Source organism: Rhinopithecus bieti, unplaced genomic scaffold (assembly GCF_001698545.2).
Source record: "Rhinopithecus bieti isolate Rb0 unplaced genomic scaffold, ASM169854v2 scaffold_2735, whole genome shotgun sequence".
NCBI classification, from domain to species: domain Eukaryota; kingdom Metazoa; phylum Chordata; class Mammalia; order Primates; family Cercopithecidae; genus Rhinopithecus; species Rhinopithecus bieti.
The window spans coordinates 2,048,450-2,068,127 of record NW_016804150.1 but is presented as its reverse complement, the minus strand read 5'-3'; the positions used below and the strand labels follow the sequence as shown (position 1 = coordinate 2,068,127).

The following is a 19,678-nucleotide window of genomic DNA, read 5'->3' as shown; positions in this document are numbered from 1 at the left end:
GTGGCACGCACCTGTAGTCCCAGCCACTCGGGAGGCTGAGGCAGGAGAATTGCTTGAACACGGGAGGCGGAGGTTGCAGTGAGCAGAGATTGCGCCACTGCACTCCAGCCTGGGTGATAAGAGCGGGACACTGTCTCAAAAAAAAAAAAAAAAAAAAAAAAAAAAAAAAAAAAAAAAAAAAAAATTACAACTGAGGCATCAGGTCTTAAGGTTTAAAACAACAGTCTTATAGTTGTCACATTATCATATTATGTCATCTCTGAAAATAAATGCACACTCATCCAGAGTCTCCAAAATCTTTATCTTTAGAATCCAACCTCGTTTTAAGTAGTAGTAAAATGAAGGAGCATTGTTAGTAGTCACCTAACTAAAAAAAGCTGTCCATTATTCTTGACATTAAAAATTGAATGCAACGATTTAAATAACATTTCCATAATATATTTAGAATCACATGGTTTCTAGTGATCAGAATTTAGTCATGACTGGAAAGGAGCAGAAGACAGTGGCTAGGCAGCACATTCCTTATAAAGGATACATAAAAGGTTTACTTAGGATGACTAATATTCAGAATTTAAACATGGTGCATTTTTTTCCTCAGAGGAAGCAATTTTAGTTTCTAAAGAGCATTTACTTCTGACATCTCAATTCCTGATTTCAGTGGCTGCAGACTGTGCACTTCTGTGCCACACTTAGGACAAGTAAAGTACATGTCAAATAAGAAACTACTCTTAGCACAGAAATAACAGAAAATATGCTCACATCCTATGGTGTGAGGCATGGTGGGCCACTCTCCACAAAGAGAGCATTCTTTGCCACTGGTGGCTAATGTGTTGTCACTATTAGGTGCACCAGTAAGAGGGATACACCATGAAGACAGCTTGGCTTTCAACTTCTGGACACTGATAAGTGGTAAGAGAAAAATCAGAAATTCAGCAAAACCATGCCAGAGAAGTTCCCTATTCATGTATTCAAAGCCAACTTCACGTATGTTTTGAGGCTTGCAAAATACAGAATGAATGCCTAGGAGACGTTCTGTCAAAGTTGCAAACTTTCCCCTCTGAAGGAAAATCAAAAAATTAATCAGTCCACCTAATTTCAAAAGTCCAACCACAAAATTCACACACTGCTTGACTTTCCCAAATGATGCTAAATGATGGTTTCGAAACAAATCATAGCATCGTTCTTCTAACCACCTCCCACCAATTGTACAAACAGCATACCAGATTTTTTGATTTTTACTGGGTGGCTGATATCTCAGGTTAGGGGAAAAATCATTTTTGTACTGAATATTCAAAACTGACTGTCCCACTGTGGCATTTTTGGAGTAGATGGTGAATCTCCACAAGAAGAGCCATAAGCACGCTTTCACCTCTGGCTCAAAGCGAGCTAATAGCCCAGGTTTAAATCCATGAAAGCACTGAGTAAACTGGGACCAAACTAGCTGCTCCAGGGCCTTGTTTAGTTCAAGCGCATCCAACTGGCTTATTCTTAGCACTCTGTTTGCACTGTTTGCATTCTCTTTTCTGGAAGCCATGTCTTCTCTAAAGGTCTCTAGGAAAAAACACAATTGAAGAACATTAACAAAGAGTTGCAATCTTGTACAACCCCCTCAACTTATGCCTGTAAACTATCATACACAAATTACACAGGATACATAAGAGAAGAGCCTTTCAGTAGTCTAAAACAGTACAGCAGATAATCATTTCTTACTTGAAACTTCTGTTTCGTCTCTCAGAGCCTTTCTTTCTCCCCCTGCCTTTTTTTTAAATTAATTTATTTTTCTTTTTTCTTGGCCCTCCTCATCAAAGAAATAACAAAACAAAACAAAACAAAATCTGTACCCTCCTTCCACAAATATACTTCTAAGCAATACTCTTTGGTCAGATATTCTAGCAGGGAGATACTAAAATCCTGAAGTTAACAGAAAGGAGGCTGAATAACATGACTAATGAAGAGATATTGGAAGGTAATAAATACAACAACTATATAGAACATTGTAATAGATGGTTAAGTCAAGACCTCAGTTTATTTTCCAGCACTTCTACTGACTCCAAAGGTGTTATTTTTCAGCAAGTCATTTAATCTTTCTCAAATATATTTTATATGTGTAAAGGAAGTTAAAAGAAAATAAATGAACAATACATGGTTACTATTCTATCACACTATTGCAGAAAATAAATAGTACTAAATCTTAGTATGAAGGAACAAGAATGCAGAAATATCATTAATGTACTAAAAATGTATACATCATACAGTACTCTAAGAAAGCTATGATATAAAAATATATACCACAATAATGTCATAAATACACTAAGGAAACAAATTGGTGTTAAAGGCAAAAAAACTTAAATGAAATGTAAGAGCTGATTAATGGTTAGCTAGGTACAGCTTACTGATTAAATACACATATATTACTGATTCAATACACATATACGTATTATGTGCAAGCTGATATAATTAAAACACCAAGTCACTGCTATAATCCAGTATACAAACCAGTTCAGATATTTTAAATATTATTAACTGGCAAATCCACCCATTACCAAAAAAAATACATCATTATATTGCACACTTTGAATATATACCATTTTTACTTGCCAATTATACTCCAATAAAGCCAGGGGAAAAAAAACACAAAAAAATTAAAATGGGCTATCACCACACTGGGCTTGGTTATCATGTCTAGGCCTTTAAAAGGCCAATACACTAACAGAAAGAACAGTTATTGAAGGAGGCATGGATCCTGCCGGAGCTCACCGCCACGCTCTGGTCACGTATTCTTTGACAAGTCATTTCCCTGACCCTGACCTATGCCTTGGTTTCTTCACTGATAAAACAAAGGGCTGGAGATAAAACAACCTTCAAAGTCTTTTCACATTCTATTCTGTTATGATTTTAGTAAAAGATGATAAACACAATTTATTAGAAGGTAAAATAAACTTGTACTTCTTGAAATTGGGGGTATCTTTGACAACCGAAGATGTTTTCGAGAGGGAAGTTCTAAATTTACCCATGCATCCTAGAAGACTTAGTGGCAGAAGACTACATGTTTAACAAGTTCAAGTCCAAGAAATAAAAATGATCATTGAATAATAGGTTGTTTGGTGCTGTTTTTCTCTCAAACCAGATATACAACAGGAATGCTTCTCACCATAAATGCCAATGATCTTCTGGGCAGATCTCACGGTTTTCCCGTTCTTGCAGCTCTCTCAAGACTGGACAGCCTATAGCTATGGCAGTGGGAATTTTTGCTCCAAGTTCTTCTGTGAAACCCTTGCCTCATACTTGCCAGAAGCTACACACAAAAAAGAATAAAGTTAGAAAGGGAGTTCCCTTTCCTCACTCTACAAATAAAATCCATTGCCAAGGACTGTTGATACGTGGTCCAAAATTTTTCCTAATCCATCTGTCACTCCCTATCCCCCACAAACCTTTTCCTGAATTCTGGCTGCTCTCTTCTCTCACGGATTCTATCAAATTGGTCTACCTTACCTTCTGCCTCCTTCAGTGCATTCCCCACAATGCCAATGTTCTAACACACAAACCTCCCCAAATCCACTCCCAGCTTGCTTTCCTTCTTTACGCATCATATCGAGTCAAAAAGTATCCCCTTTTTTTGTTCACCAGTAGACTTCACTGTCTTTTCCCTTTGTGTGGAACAGTCTGTTTCCAATCTTTAACTGAAAACTCATACTAAGTTTTTAAGTACTGGCTCAGATATCACTTCCTTCTGACTCCAAATTTGGGTAGCTGCCCATCGAGTTGTTCCCTTGGCATGCTATTCTTTCTCTTTCTTGGCCTCTATCTACTGTACATAAACTACTTATAAATTATTTATTTCCTCCACTAGAGGATAAGAACTGTTGTAAAGATTATTTGAGCCTTATCACAGTTGAATCAGAACAACTATCTCAGTTCCTGGTATACAGAAGGCACTCTACAAGCACTAGATAAATGAATACATGAACAGGATGAAAGTCTGGGATGTGTGAAGGATAGAAAATATAAATTCCCATCAATTACCCTTTAAAACTATTTCAAATCACCATATCCAGAAAGATGTTTATTACTAATTTCACTAATTTCAACATGTTTATTGTGCATCTGTTATTTACCTGTTAATGTGAGAGCTAGTGATATAAAGGTACAACAGACACTGTCTCAACCCTTGTGGAGTCTATAGTCTACTGTGGAATGAGAGAGAAAAGTAAGGGTGTGCTATATAAAATAAACAGGTGATTACAATAAGGTGTGATCAGTGATCTGCAAGGGAAAATTCAGGGCACTATGGTTACAACTATACTTCAGAAGGTCAGAGAAGGCTTCCTGGGAAAGGAAATACCTAAGCAGCCACCTGAAGTATTAGCATGTCAGCCTGGTAAAGGAGGGTAAGAATATTACTGCCAATGGTGGGAAGAGTAGGTACTAAGGACTAGAGGTGCACAGATGAGATAAGGCTGGAAAGAAGCAGGAGACAGGTCCTAAAGGCCCTAGAAGCCAAGCTGAGGAGGCTGTATTTTATGAAGAAGGTAATGGGAAGCCCTCAATAGTGGTACGCAAAGAACTAATAAGATTTACATTTTAGACTGCTTGTTCTGACCACTCTGAGGAAAGAATGGATTCGAGGCTGAGAGAAAAGACTGGAAACATAGAGACTAGTTAACAGGTTGTTAAAATGATCTGGTGAGAAACTAATGATGGCCTAAATTAGAAAAGTATCAGTGGGGACAGAGAGAAAAGGGTATCTTTGAAAGCGATGAGGTGGTGGAAGTGACACCATCTGGAGAGAAATAAGCCAAGAAAAACTGACTTAAGTAATTGAGTGATAGGGATCCAAGTCCCTGAAACAAGAAATACATGAGGCAATACAGGTTTGAACAGAAAGATAATAAGTATATGCAATGTTAAAGATCTAAGGCTCCTATGAGACATCTAAGTGGAATAGTTCAGTAGGCAGTTATATAAATATGACAGAAAAAAATCTGGGTAGAATTTTAGAAGTCTGATGCCCCTCTGGTAAAACTAACCTATTTTAAATCTACTTGATCTATGTAAGTGCTAAAATCAAGAAGGCAGTGATTCAAAACAAGATAGATCTTGTCTATTTGTAACACATTCAACTTTCTTTGTAACAACATAATCTTATTCTGTTAGTTTTTAACTGCTAACATATATTTGTCTATGATAAAGATACATATATCTCTGGACTTCTAATCCGTCTGAACTGTGGTCTTCACCATCACAGTCCTGTGGTCTCTGTTCCTCTAGTCTAGTGGTTTTCAAACTTGTGAGTTCATCGGAATCACATAAGAAAACAGACATACCTCAGAGACACTCTAGGTTAGGTTTCAGACCACTGCAATAAAGTAATATCACAATAAAGTAAGTTACACAACTTTTTTGGTTTTCCAATGCATATAAAACTTGTATTTTCACTATACTGCAATCAATTAAGTGTGCAATAGCACTGTGCCTTAAAAACAATGTACACACCTTAATTAAAAATTACTTGATTGCTAAAAAATGCTAACAACCATCTGAGCCCTCAGTGAGTTGTAATCTTTTTGATAGTGGAGGGTCCTGCCTTGATGTTAATGCCTGCTGACTGATCCTGCTGAAGGCTGGGGTGGTTGTGGCAATATCTTATGACAACAACAAAATTTGCTGCATGGATTGACTCATTTCATCAAAGATTTCTCTGTAGCATGCGAAGCTTTCTAAAGGATAGCATTTTACCAAAAGTAAACCTTCTTTCAAAACTGCAGTCAATAGTCTCAAACCCTGTCACTGCTTTATCAATTAAGTTTATGGGATATTCTAAATCCTTTGCTATCTTTTCAACGTTTACAGCATTTCCCCAGGTGTAGACTCCATCTTAAGAAACCACATTGTTTATCCATAACAAGCAACTCACTGGGTGCAGTGGCTCATGCCTATAATTCCAGACCTTTGGGAGGCCAAGGGAGGATTGTTGGGCAACATAGGGAGACACTGTCTCTATAAAATTAAAAAAAAAAAAAAAAAAAAAAAATAGCCAGGCATGCTGGCATGCACCTGTAGCCCTAGCTACTAAGGGGAGGCTGAGGCAGGAGAGTTGCTTGAGCCCAGGAGATTGAGAGGCTGCAGTGAGCTGACTGTGCTATTGTACACGAGCCTGAGTGACAGAGCACATGATCTTCATTTCAAAAAAAAAAAAAAGAGGGGAAGCAACTCATCGATTCAAGTTCTATTATGAGATTGTAGCAAATCAGTCACATCTTTAGGCTCCACTCTAATTCTAGTTCTCTTGCTGTTTCTACCACATCTGTAGTTATTTCCTTCACTGAAGTCTTGAACTCCTCAAAGTCATCCACAATGGTTAGAATCAACTTCTTACAAACTCCTGTTCATGTCGATATGTTGACCTTCTCTCATGAATTATGTTCTTAATGGTACACAGAATGGCGAATCTTTTCCAGAAGGTTTTCAATTTACTTTGCCCAGATCCATCAGAGAAACTGCTATTGGCAACTACAGCCTTATGGAATGTAGTTCTTAAAAAATAAGATATAAAAGTCAAAATTACTCCTTGATCCACAGGGTGCAGAATGAATGCTGTGATAGCAGGCATGAACACATTAATCTCCTTGTACATCTTTGTCAGAGCTCCTGGGTGACTAAGGTGCATATCGATGAGCAGTAGTATTTTGAAATACTTTATTTTCAGCAGGTCTCACCTGTGTGCTTAAAATATTCAGTAAACCATGCTGCAAACAGATGTGCTGTCATCCAGGCTTTGTTTTTTTTTTTATTTATAAAGTACAGACAAAGTAGTTCTAGCGTAATTCTTAAGGGTCTTCGAATTTTTAGAATGGTAAATAAGCACTGGCTTCAACTTAAAAGCCATCAGCTACATTAGCCCCCAACAGGAGAGTCAGTCTGTCCTTTGAAGCTTTGAAGCCACACATTGGCTTCTCCTCTCTAGCTATCAAAGTGTTACATGGCATTTTCTTCCAACATAAGGCTTTTGTCTACCTTGAAAATACATTGTCCAGCCTAGCCACCTTCATAAATTATTTAGCTAGAGCTTCTGGATAACTTGCTGCAGCTCTGATGTCAGCATTTGCTGCTTCAGCTTGCATGTTTATATTATAAAAGATGGTTATTTCCTTAAATCTCATGAACCATCCTCTGCTAGCTTCCACCTCTTCTTCTGCAGATTCCTCACCTCTCTTAAAGAATTGAAGAGAGTTAGGAACTTGCTCTGGATTAGGCTTTGGCTTAAGGGAATTTTGTGGCTGGTCTGATCTTCTATCTAGACCATTAAAACTTTTTCCACATCATCAGCAACAAGGCTGCTTACTTTCTTTAATTCATGTGTTTCCTGGAGGAGCACTTTTAATTTCCTTCAAGAACTTTTCCTTTGCATTCACAACTTGGCTGTTTGGTATAAGAGGTCTATCTTTTGGCCTGTGTTGGCTTCTGACATGGCTTCCTCACTAAGCTTAATCACTGCTAGATTTTGATTTAAAGTGAGAGATGTACAACCCTTCCTTTCACTCGAACACTTGTTCGAGTGAAAGGGCCATTGTAGGCTTTTGTAGGCTTATTTTAATCGGCCTAATTTCAACACTGTTGTGTCTCAGGGAATAGGCAAGTCGGTCGAACAGTCAGAACACACAATATTTATTAAGTTCACCATCTTATATGGATACCAGTTCTTAGTGTTTAATGAAGGATTCTATCATGTGCCCCAGAATATAAGTTCACCATCTTATATGGAAACAGTTCTTGGTGCCCCAGAATATTTATTAAGTTCACCATCTTATATAGATACAGTTTGTAGTGCCCCAGAACAGTTACAATAGTAATAACAAAGATCACTGATCACAGGTCACCATTACGAATATCATAATAAAAAAAAGTCTGCAAGAATTACCTTAATGTTACAGAGAGACACAAAGTTGAGTACATGCTGTTGGAAAAAAATTGTTCAGATAGACTTGATTGACTCAGGTTTGCTACAAAACCTTTAATTTGTAAAAGCAGTATCTGCAAACCAGAAGAAAGCACAGTAAAATATAATGAGGTATGAACTAGGCTATACCAAGTAGGCTTGTGTAAGTACATTCTGTGATGTTCGCACAATGATGAAATCATCAAACTATGCGTTTCTCAGAATGTACCCTCTTGATAAGCAAAGCATAACTGCTTCTCTTTCTCAGGTTCCTTAGTGATATTTAGTGAGCAACTGGTCAGAGGGAGTGGTTTCTCAGAAGAATCATATATTTCAAGTCTCTTGTTTTTGGAGGAATCACACTTAAAACTTTGGTGAAAATAGGAATTTTAATGACTGCCAGAAAAGGAGACCTAAAACAGTCTTTAACCAATACAATATTTAACAATACTTATTATCAAAAAATTCTTTCTTATCCCTTCTGTTACAGTTTAACATTTTTTTCTTTCTTCTTTTTCTCCCCAGGTCTGGCCTCAGTGTAGATTAGGAACAGCTGGGCTTGCTCTCCCCCCTACGTAAGACTCTTTAATAGACCAAAAGACTATTATTAAACTGTTCGTCAGCCTTTGCTCCTCCAGATGAATAATTTCTCTATTTTTTGTTTTAGGTTTTATTTTCCAAGATTTTAGTCATTTTTGTGACTTCTTTTTGTTGTAAACATAGAACAGACACTGTCTATTACACATCATAGTTCATTAAAGTGGAATACTTCTCCCAGGCTCTACATTCTTCTTTAGGCATCTGTCATAGAGTGGAAAAAGCAGATTTAAAATCAAACAGGCCTTGGCCCAAGTTCTAGCTCTACCACTTACTTGCTATGTGATCTTAAAAAAATTCATTAGCCTCGGATTCTTCTCCTAAAAGTTGGAAATAACAGCTACCTCACAAAGTTGTTGAGATTAAATCAGATAATGTTATGAAAGTGGTTTGGAAGCCATAAAGCAGTATTATTTATTACATTATTGTTGCTTTGGCTAGGGATGGGCATGAAAAGTAACAGGCCCCAAACTAATTTTGGCAAATCTCATTTCAAAAAACTGAAACCTTCACTATTAGTCATAGTAATGCCTCAAACAACCTGTATCAAAATGTTTTTCCAGGAAATATTGACATCATTAAGACATAAATTGTGGCAGTTAAACCACGAACATGATGTCACCTTTCTGTGTGCATGTGGGAGGGGCCAGGCAGGAGTGGGCAGACATATGGTTCAGTGGAACTCATTGTCCACTTAAGTCGCACCTTGTCCGAAAGGATATGACAGTGTGGACTGAGAAAAGAGATGGGTTCCCACATGACCTGCTCCCGTGATTATTTAGCCCCATCAACATAGTTGTGCCTGTTATCTTAAAATAAAGAAACCTCATGAATGCACACTTACAATATTTGACGCTAGGGTGCTTTGCTGCACAGAACATGGTACAGGCAGTCCAACACAAGCACACAACCTTGTGTTCATCACCAGCATATTACATTCAGTTCTTCCTCATCGCATGCACTCCCACCCCACCCCTCTCTTTCTGGCAGGTAGAGCTATTCTATAATACTCCCTAGAAAAGGGCAGCCAAGGAGTAGAAAAAAATGATGAAATCAAAATAACTAGAAATTCAAGTAACCCAATTATGGAATCTTTTTCCCTCTACAGCAGTACAACATTTGTTATAATAGGTATGAAGCACAAATGCCACAAACGACTTTATATTACATAAAATTATTCCCAATATAGTGTAAGCAGTTTATGTTTTAGTGAATTCTAATTCTCTGACAAATGGTTATTCTATGTAACCAATACATATTGGACACCTACCAAATACAAGGCATTCTCCTAGGTACCAGAGATTCAATCTAAGTATTTAACTGTCAGCTAACTTCCTTTTATTGAAGCATTTTAAAAGACATAGAAAATCAGGACTGGCCATTGATCTCTGAAGTGAAGAATGGATCCCAAAACATAAAAACATTATAAAGGATCACAAAACTTCCCAGGCAGAAAACAGGAAAATGGTATGTAAGGTAAGGGAACAGGTCGTGTGAAAGCACAGAAATGTGCAAGCTCCTGACCATAGCCTAGCTGGGACATATGGAGACAGGTTGCAGCATGAGCTTCATCCTTGGTTATTTAACTCCCATCAATGTGGCTAAATCTGTTATCTGGAAGCAGACAGGTCATCTTCCACGACCAAAGCAGGCCAGCAGGAGAGACTGACTGAAGTGTCAACCTAGCCACATTGTAAAAAGAACCTGTGTTAAGGAAATTGTATTGATTCTGTGGGCATGAATAATCATTGAAGAGAAGAGACATAATGGGATATAAATTTCAAAAGATTAATCTGATGGCAGAGTTCAATAAAACTGAGGAAAAGAAAAACTGCCGTTCTGGGAGACCAGATTTATAGGATTCCTGCAACAATTCAGGGGCCTACCTATGATGCTAACAATTTCCTGGAAAAGTCAAAGTAATTTAACTTAAGAACCATGGAAATCAAGAGGAAGACTATACTATCCCTTCACATTTTTGGGTCAAAAATTCTCAATGCCTTTGGTAAACTAGTACTTTCCTGACTTCTGTTACAAGGATTGCCAATACCCATGCCCAACCACTGGTAAGTATATTTTGACTTTACTTTCAAGAATTTAAGTAAGTTTAACAATTTCTATATTATTGGTTATTGTAAAATAGTATTTAGTTTTATAAATGTAAGCTCAAACTTGAATATTTTTAAAAATTACAAGCTAACTCCTTTTTTAAAAAAGTAGGAATTGCTTTGAATTGAAACCATCACCATTAAATTTAATTCTAATTGATTTTTCCAAAATGCCAAACCAAACAATGCTTTTTTCTATTCTATCTTTTCATACACAATCCTACCAGCCACCCACTCCTGCAACTCTAGAACTACACTAACTTTAAGATTCCAAAATGCTAACCCAGGGGAGGGGAGAGATACATTTATTGGCTATGCAAAGAGATATATAAAAATATGTAACTAAAATTATAATTGGCACTAAATAATCTTAGTGTTTAGTGAAGGATTCTACCATGTTAAGGATATGTGAAAAAGATGCGTAAGGCAAAATCAAGACCAGATAAAAAGTACAGCATCTACTAGAGTTAGTGTGATTAACTTGTCACATAAATATGTTTAAGACAAAATGATCTAGTACTAAAAACTATTAAAAGGGTCTCCTGCTGACATTTTATCACTAAACATGTCACACTGCTATTCTTTCACAGAAAAGACAACTAAAATTATTTACTAAGAGCAGCAATATATAACCTTATCCCTTAAATAACTCATGCTTTCCTTTTATGTTTTCATACCCCAAAATAAAAACTTTGCCATCTATATCACATTCCAAAATCTAAACAAATGACTATATCTCACTGAGGAAGAAGGAATTTTTCAGGATGTATTTTATAGTTTTATTGAGTATAGTACAAATTATGAATGAATATATTTTCTTTAAAAACATGTTATTGACAGAAATCTATCAATAATAATGTGGGTATTGTCAAGGGCCTGTCAATGTTAACGTAATTATGATTAAGGGGATAACATGGATTTTAGCTATAATACCATGTAACATCTCCTACATCGCTGCTATCAATACACACATTATTATTGACCTGTTTCAAGACTCTCAGTATTAGATGTATTACCATTAGGCATATTTGTCAATGCATACTGCCTACAAAAATTCTGCATTTAAATTTACAGTCCTGTAAACTTTGTCAGCAGAAACATGTGATTCTCAAGTAATCTCTACGGTGTCACACCCACTCATGCACCCCCTGCCAGGCTATTCTTTTCCATCTCCACAATAATAAACTAAGTTTTAGAATGAAAATGTCACTGCCACACTATCTTAAATGTTCTAGCAATCAAAGTGGATGAGACCACGTTTGTTGTTTTCTCTTTCTGAAAATGTTAAACTTAGCATTTCATATTATGAGGTTATATGAATAAAATTCTATGACTAGACATCTTAAGTTTTGAACCTATAACCTACCATTTTATTTTCTTTGTATAGTCAGATAGATTTACTGTCCACTGTATTGAAATCAATACTAATAACTGGGACATGCATCAAAGAGGGATTTAACTGGACACCGATTCCCAGAACACATTTCAAATATGGGCAAAAGAAAAAAGGCTATGGTTGAAGCTCATTAGGATACTGTGACCTCTGGCACTGTGAACAGGCCTAACAACTCTAAGTTCAAATCCCACTTCTGCCACAGACTTGCTAAGTGCCTTGTCACTACTTTCTTGTTCTTCTCTTTCATCATACAGAAACTAAGTTTTAATAGTTTATAGACATCTGATGTTGTAAATCCCAGTTGTGCTCATTTGGGTATAGCCAAGATACGTGAAATTTTAAAACTGTGTTATGTCCAATAGACCTCTAAATTACTTTTAACTTCAACGAACATTGCCTCATCAAAATCCAAATAGGATTTTTCTTTTTGAAGTGGTAGTGGGTACATGACAAAACACTTCTAAAATGTATCTGAAAGATAAACTTCAAAGTTGCACATATTTCTCAAAATTATGGACAATGGTTAAGTAACCTGCCCCAGAAGAGGGAAAAATACCTTTTTTTTCCCATTTGGGGAGAAGAGGAAACTCAACACAACTCAAGACTATATTGAGTCTTATACAATCAACTGAGTGCCTTACTTATCTCATATACAATATAGTTATTCAGGTATCTAAAACTAGCACAAAATACTTTTTTAAAACCTTAGAAAAGAATTTCCAATACTTGGGCCTAGCTTTATAAGTATATTTTTAAGATAACAGCATGGCACTCATATTTTTCTTTTCTTTCAGAAACCTGATACTTCTGAGTCTGAGAATGCTTATTGTGAAAATAAAGAACAGATGTTGAAGCGAATATTGGGGAAAGCAGAGTTAAACTGCCTCTGATTAGGTCTGTATTCTAGCCCAGGTTCACGAACAGATTGTGTGACTCTAGACAAGTCATTTTATTACACTACACTCTTCATTGGTTAAAAAAAAAAAAAAAAAGCAACTGTAAATTTACCTACCTATCTAGAATCCTTACATAAACTGTTTTAGGAAATCTTGGAAGGGAAAGGCAAAAAAATAAAAGAACAGTTATTTCTAATTGCAAAAGAGCAATATAGGACATGAGGAATAGATAAATCAGAGCAGGACACAGGAGACAGAGACAGTATTCATAGAGAGTAACAGTGAACCACTAAGGAAGATAATCCCAATGAACTTGTTTACAACCAGAGAAAACACATAACACTTACCAGTTACTGAATGCTAATAAGTGACTACTATAGCTAATTACCAGGTACAAATTTAAATATTAAATCATTTAATCCTTATAATACCAACAAAGATGTTCTGTTATTACTTCTGTTCTAAAACAAGAAAATTAAGGCGCAAAGAGATTAGATGACTTGTGTAAAATCCCATGACCAGAGGGGGCAGAACCAGCTCCAAACCAGTGTCCTATACTGACAATGTGGTGATGGACCCAAAAGTTAGAAACACTTTAGGATGGTACCATAGGTCACACAGATGGGGCTACCTTAAAGAGGCCAAGTACTAAGAGTATAGGCATAAACTATGGGAAAAATACTAGTGCAAGTATGAACAAACAAGACACATATGAAATGTATGAGCAGCTAGATCTTTAAATACTCTATAAATTTAAAAACAGACTTTAGAATCTAATTGCTTAAGAATTCTAAATGACTTGAAAATAACTGAAACAAACATTTAATTGCACATTTTATGGTACAAGAGAATGCGGAAATATCCCCAAAGGAACAAACAGCCATTAGCAATGGAATAGGAGGAACTACCATGTGATATATATCATGTACAAGGCACTATAACTTTTCTTTACATTCTTTATTTCATTTAATCTCACAACACAGTAAGTACAGTATTATCATCTCCATTTTAAGAAGACAAAAATTAAGGCTTGAGAAGATTAACAACCCATCTAAAGTCAAGCTGGTAATTAGTAAATTTATGGTAAACATTAGAAAAACTGTAGCACATACAAAATACACTTAGTAGAATGGATATTTGCTAAGCTTGGATCAAATTTAATCTCACAGAACTTAAAAGAAATCTTTTTCCCTTTCAAGATCATTCAAAAGACCAGACTGCCAGTTAAGCTGTCAGGACTGTAGATGGGGAAAGAAATTAAAGGAATGAGGTACAGTTTTCCTTGTTGCTTGGGAGGTATCTTGTCTACATTCCCTCTCCCTGCCTCTCTATACATGTGGTCAAAGGACCATTCTAAGGACCATGTCAAATCTGAACAAAGGTAATAGATTAGTGAAAACCCCAAGGTGTGAACATTAACTATTATGAACACATACATGCAAGGTAGAGGCAATGCCAACTCATTCATCTAACACTAAAAGACAAGTGGGCCGAGGTGGGCGGATAGCCTGAGGTCAGGAGTTCAAGACCAGTCTGGCCAACATGGTGAAATCCTGTCTCTACTAACAATACAATAATTAGCCGGGCATGGTGGCGCGCGCCTGTAATCCCAGCTATTCGGGAGGCTGAGGCAGGAGAATTGCTTGAACTTGGGAGATGGAGGCTACAGTGAGCTGAGATCATGCCACTGCACTCCAGCCTGGGCAACAGAGCCAGACTCCGTCTCAAAAAAAAGAAAAGTGGTTAGGAATCATCAAAATAAAATTACACTGAAGTTCTTGGTTTTTGTTTTACTAGTAAGAAGAAAGAAAACATAACTTGGATGGAATTTGATCTCATCTTATTGACAGGCAGTAAGAAGGGAGATCTCCGATGAAAAGAAAATATATTAAATTGAGTAAGAAGCAACACAGAACAAGGTATTTTTGTTGTATAGATGGGAATATGTTAGGAAGAAGATTAATATCTCACAGGGAGAAAGGCAGAGGATACTAGACATCCCTTCCTTGCCTCCACTTCCACGTAAAGAAACCACAGGGCTGGGTTTTAAAGAGCAGGATTACAGACATAGGGCAAATGGAGCAATTTAAGGGCTTTTCTCCCGAGGTTACTTGTACACTCCAAAGGAAGGGAAAAGGAACATGAAACATTTACAAACTGTTATCCCTTCACAGCAAAGAGGTACAGAGAACATCCAATTTGCTTCTAGGCTGTCCAACTTAGATCATCAAAAGAGGAAAAAAATGAAATAATTCCAGAGAGAACTTCTGGCCAGAAATAAAGATTGTGCATATTCACACATTTTCCTTATGCTATAGGAACCTGAGCATGTGGACGGTGTGCAAGAGGGAAATAAACTTACAATTATTTGAAGTTGTGAGGAAAACATGGGGCTAGGACTGAGAACTTTTAATCGATGTGATGATGAGCAAGCCTACAAATACCGTTAACGTTCAGCTACCAAATATGTAAAAGGGAAAATATTTGTCCTCCCTACGGCAAGAATCATTATGTGCATCAAATATATGCAAAACTTTATGGCTAAAATAAAAGGATATGAGGAAGACAGAATAATAAATTCTAATTTTGATCATAAAGAAAACAATTTCAAATTTGTATTTATAAAATAAATTTAAACAGAGTAGGGACATATTTTAGCTTTTAGAAATAAATTAGCTGTGATTATATTATTTTAAAACTAATAAACGTACATTGAGTACAAATGAATATCCAAAAAAAAAAAAAACCAGAATTTTACTGCTAGAAGAAAAGGCAGATCATCTCGTTTAAGATACAAATTTAATCTTCTTAACAAGAACCTTGTTATTCAAGTGGAACACATAAATAGCTGCTCTTGTTAAAATAAACCTGAGGGTGGGCTTGCTTTGTCTCTCCCTGCATGGCTCCAGAAAATTTCTACACAAGTTCTCCTATGGAACAGTTTTAAAACCCCAGCTTGAGTACTAACACTAATTTTTAAAAGGGATAATAACGGCCAAGAGCGCCTAAAACTTGTACAAAGGGCAACCAGAGTCCAGGACTAGAATCCAACTCTCTTGATTTATTCTAATACTCTTTAGTCTTGATAGTCTAGTATTCACTCCATGTCCTATTTTTTTTTAAAGAAAAAATATGAAGGTTTTTTTTTTTTTTTTTTTTATTTCTGTAAATAGTTCTTTCAAGTATCTTCCTGGCTCAAGATCACTCAACTGTAATCTTTCTGGAAACAAGTAATTAATAATATGGGTGAGATCAGGTAAGTTAAAAGAGTCACCCCAAGTTCACTCTGTTCAGGATTAAGTAAAGGTAACACTTTAGGGGAAGGTGTTTAGACTACAAGCTGTGGTGCTGAGAGCGCCCCGGTATCATCTAATTGCCCGAAACTTCAAGATAAAATATTTCCGAGGGGCATCACGGAATTTTAACAGAATGTGTTAGACTTGAACGTTCAAGTCTTGCTCATTTTGCTAAAAGTGCTTTCACTAAATGTGGGAAATGTGGAAAATAGTACCTCAATAAATAACGATTTTTAAGAACCCAGAAAAAAAAAGTTAACGTTTCTCATATTCAGACTTCTTATCAAAAGACAATGTGAAATATAACTAATTTACCGCAAGCAATTTTATCAGAAACGTTTCATTAACTCTTCCCCTATAAGAAAACAGCTTTTACGTGCGCTTTCAACAATGTTAGAAAACTAAGCATACTCAAATTTTTTGTACCACATATAACACTTTACATGAACTTTCAGATATTAAGTAAAGCTTGGATCCTCAATTCTTTACAAAGCCGTTTATAAGAGGTAAATATCCTCACAACCGCCAAGTGAGAGAAAGATTTCAAAGTTCGTCTGTTAAGTCACTATGTGGAATGCAGAGGGGCTCAACTGCAGCTGTGTGTTTATTTTAATGGCGCGATCCTAAAACATCTTTTGGAATTTAGGTTTGCTTCACTGCCTTTCCCGAAATTCAGAAGCTTTGATTTGCCTCTTCCAGGAAGACAGGAAGCCAATACACAGGGAAAAAAAAGCAAACGGCGACAATTACAAGGCCGTGAAACTCCACGACCTCCCAGCTGAAAACAAGACCTCGGGTTTGCACTCCGGCTCTCTGGGGCAGACACTGACCTTAGGAGTCTGCGAAACTCCCACGCTCCACGTAACTTTCTCTGAAACATTCTCTGGAAAGCTTGTCTTTTCCTAGCAGAATCTGGATTACCAAGGCTTCCGGAACTCGCAGGCTTCCGGAGCGACGCAGGAGCCGGAAGTGGCGAAAAAAAAGGAAAAGAAAAGTTACACCAACGAGAGCTGCGCTTTAGCGGCGCTGCGGAAGGCCCGGGATGGCCAAACAGCCGCGAACGCCGACAAGCCGAAGAACCGAAGGGCCGAAGGGACGAAAAGCCGAGGCGGACACTCGCGCGCGGTGATTGGTCGGTTGGCCGGATGAACTCTGTCTCTGATTGGCAGGAGAGTCACGAACCGGTCAGCCCCGGGTCAGGGAGGCTACAAGTGTCAAGGGGCCTAGGGGAAGCAGGGGCTTTGTGAGGGCAGGGCTTTCTCTGCTTGCGGACGTCACGAAGGGCCTCTGGCAAGGGTCACCGGATGTCGGCGAGACGCCTCCGTGCCTCTGGGGTTCCTTGTTCGCTGTCGGAGGAGGACTGGCTGAGGGATGGCCTGGTGGGGAGGGAACCCTCTGGCAGGTGGCTGCGTCGGGCCTAGGGCAGTTGCGCGGCGCTTGGAGACCTGCCCGCCCTCGGGGCCTGTGTGCACAGGGAGGATAGCTTGTTGATCTGCAGGCTCAGGAAGCCAGGTAGCTGGCCCGTCAGTCATCCGCCCTGCAAAGCCCTCCCGGGAGACCCCGTAGAGCGGACCGGATGCGTTCTCGCCTTCGGGGCAGCGCGCGTCTGGCCTCAGGTTTCCCGCCCTCGGAGGCCCTCAGATCTCCCCGGTAACGCTTAGGAATTCGGACAGCCAGGTCGCCTACCCCTTGGGGAGTCGAGGCAGAGCTTCTGGGAATGGGCTCTGAGGGAAGAGTACTCACCAGGCATTGACATGTAGCCGGAGTTGAGGATCGCCATCTGCCATCTGGATCTGTGGTATGAATGGCTGTGTCTCTCTGGAGAGTTAGTTCTAAGGTTTGAAGGATGGTAGGCGCTTTAGGATTCCAGCAAGTAGCAGGGTTTAAGAACGTCTTAGTTCTTGCCTCCAGTCTCGACTCTCCGTGCCTACAAGGAGCACTCACTTATACGAAAGCTCTGTTAGACAATCGAGGAAGAGCATATACTGTAGAACCACAATTATTAGGTTGTTTATTTATTTATTTTTTTTTTTGCTTGTATTTTATTTCAGAAACTACCCATGGAACAGATTTGCTAAAATAAAAGTTATTAATGAACTCTAATGCTATCCAAATTGTGAAACAGTGGTACAAATTGAGACAGAGTAGAAGCTATAAGTTGATAGGGTATGTAGTTCACTTAGGGGTTTGGGAGTGGATTTTCTAGAGCTGCAGCTGTCCAGTATAGTAGTCACTGACCACCTGAAAAGTGACTAGTCTGAACTGAGGTCTTCTCTAAGTGTAGAACATGCACCAGATTTCTAAAGCATGGTCTGAAAATAAAAGAATATAAAATATTTCATTAATTTTATATTGATTACATGTCAAAATGAGCATGTTTTGGAAAATTTTAAATTACGTGGTTTCCATCATATTTCTATGGATACTGCTGTTCTAGAGAGTAAAATCTCGCTGAAGAAGAGTAGGCCTTTCGTTTAGCAATTGTGAAGAAAACCAACCACGCTGCACCTCTCAGGTAGCCTACACATATGCTGTGCTTCACTTAATTTTGAGAGGGACAGGGTAAAGTACTCACAAAGACTTGACATAGAGGACATTTTCAGAATGCAAATTCTGGTTCATAGAGCCTTGTGTATGTCATGTGCACATCACACAGTAGTGAATGAAAATAATAAAGATACCAAGAAACTTGAAACATAATCTCATTCAGAATGCGGGGAAACATATAACACTTAACATTCTGTTGAAAATGTTTAAAATAAGTTTTGGATTTTAATGTTTAACCTGTAGATACAGTATACCTTGTTAGTTTTCCCATGAGCTAGTGAGCTGAGGTTCCAGGGAAGCTTTGTTTCCAGTTTTTTAAAGATATATTTATTTTCATTCATTTATTTAACAAAAGCTTTCTGAGGCCCAGGAGTTTTGCTAGGCAGTGTTGATAAAATGTGAAGACAGAAAACAGACACAGCTCTTACTCTCTCAGAGCTAATTCATATAAATTCAGAGGCAGTGAATGTGTAAATAATAACCAAGACAGAATATTTTGCTTCTTAGTAAATGCTTACCTCTGTAAATGCAAAACATGAGTTATTTTAAACCTAGAATTTATATATTCCTAGTGACATGTTAAGAGCCTTTATTAGAACTTGGCTGTGGACTTAAAAAATATTAGGAAAAAAAACAAAGTTAATTTGTTCATTAACTATGAGAAGTTAAAAAATTAAAATTGAATTTTTTTACCTTTACATAGAAAAGATGAAAATATTTTGTAATAGCATTTTATATCCTCTTTAGCCTTTTAGCAACTTTTAGATTCTAAGAATTTAACAATAAAAATGTAAATAAGACATTGATTTATGTCTCTAATATAGTTTTAAAATGCTGACTTTAAGAAGTTAAATTTATTGTAGAATATTATGTAGCTCCTAAATCAATATGTTTGAGTCTTT

At 37.5% G+C, this 19,678-nt stretch overlaps 1 protein-coding gene across 2 annotated transcripts in view; it reads right to left on the bottom strand.

The window, feature by feature from the left end:
• Window positions 1-280: 280 nt before the first annotated feature.
• The window catches only part of PEX2 (peroxisomal biogenesis factor 2), a 20,539-nt gene continuing 1,141 nt past the window's right edge, over window positions 281-19,678 (bottom strand). The window contains exons 1-3 of one of the 2 annotated variants that reach the window (XM_017866862.1): window positions 17,060-17,217; window positions 3,152-3,295; window positions 281-1,551 (exon numbers count right to left, since the gene is read on the bottom strand). In XM_017866862.1, coding sequence (XP_017722351.1) covers window positions 617-1,534 — 918 coding nt within the window. In that variant the 5' untranslated portion in view covers window positions 1,535-1,551; window positions 3,152-3,295; window positions 17,060-17,217 and the 3' untranslated portion in view covers window positions 281-616. Of the gene's footprint in view, window positions 1,552-3,151; window positions 3,296-17,059; window positions 17,218-19,678 lie in introns of those variants that run through there. The other variant, XM_017866863.1, reaches the window with a different exon arrangement.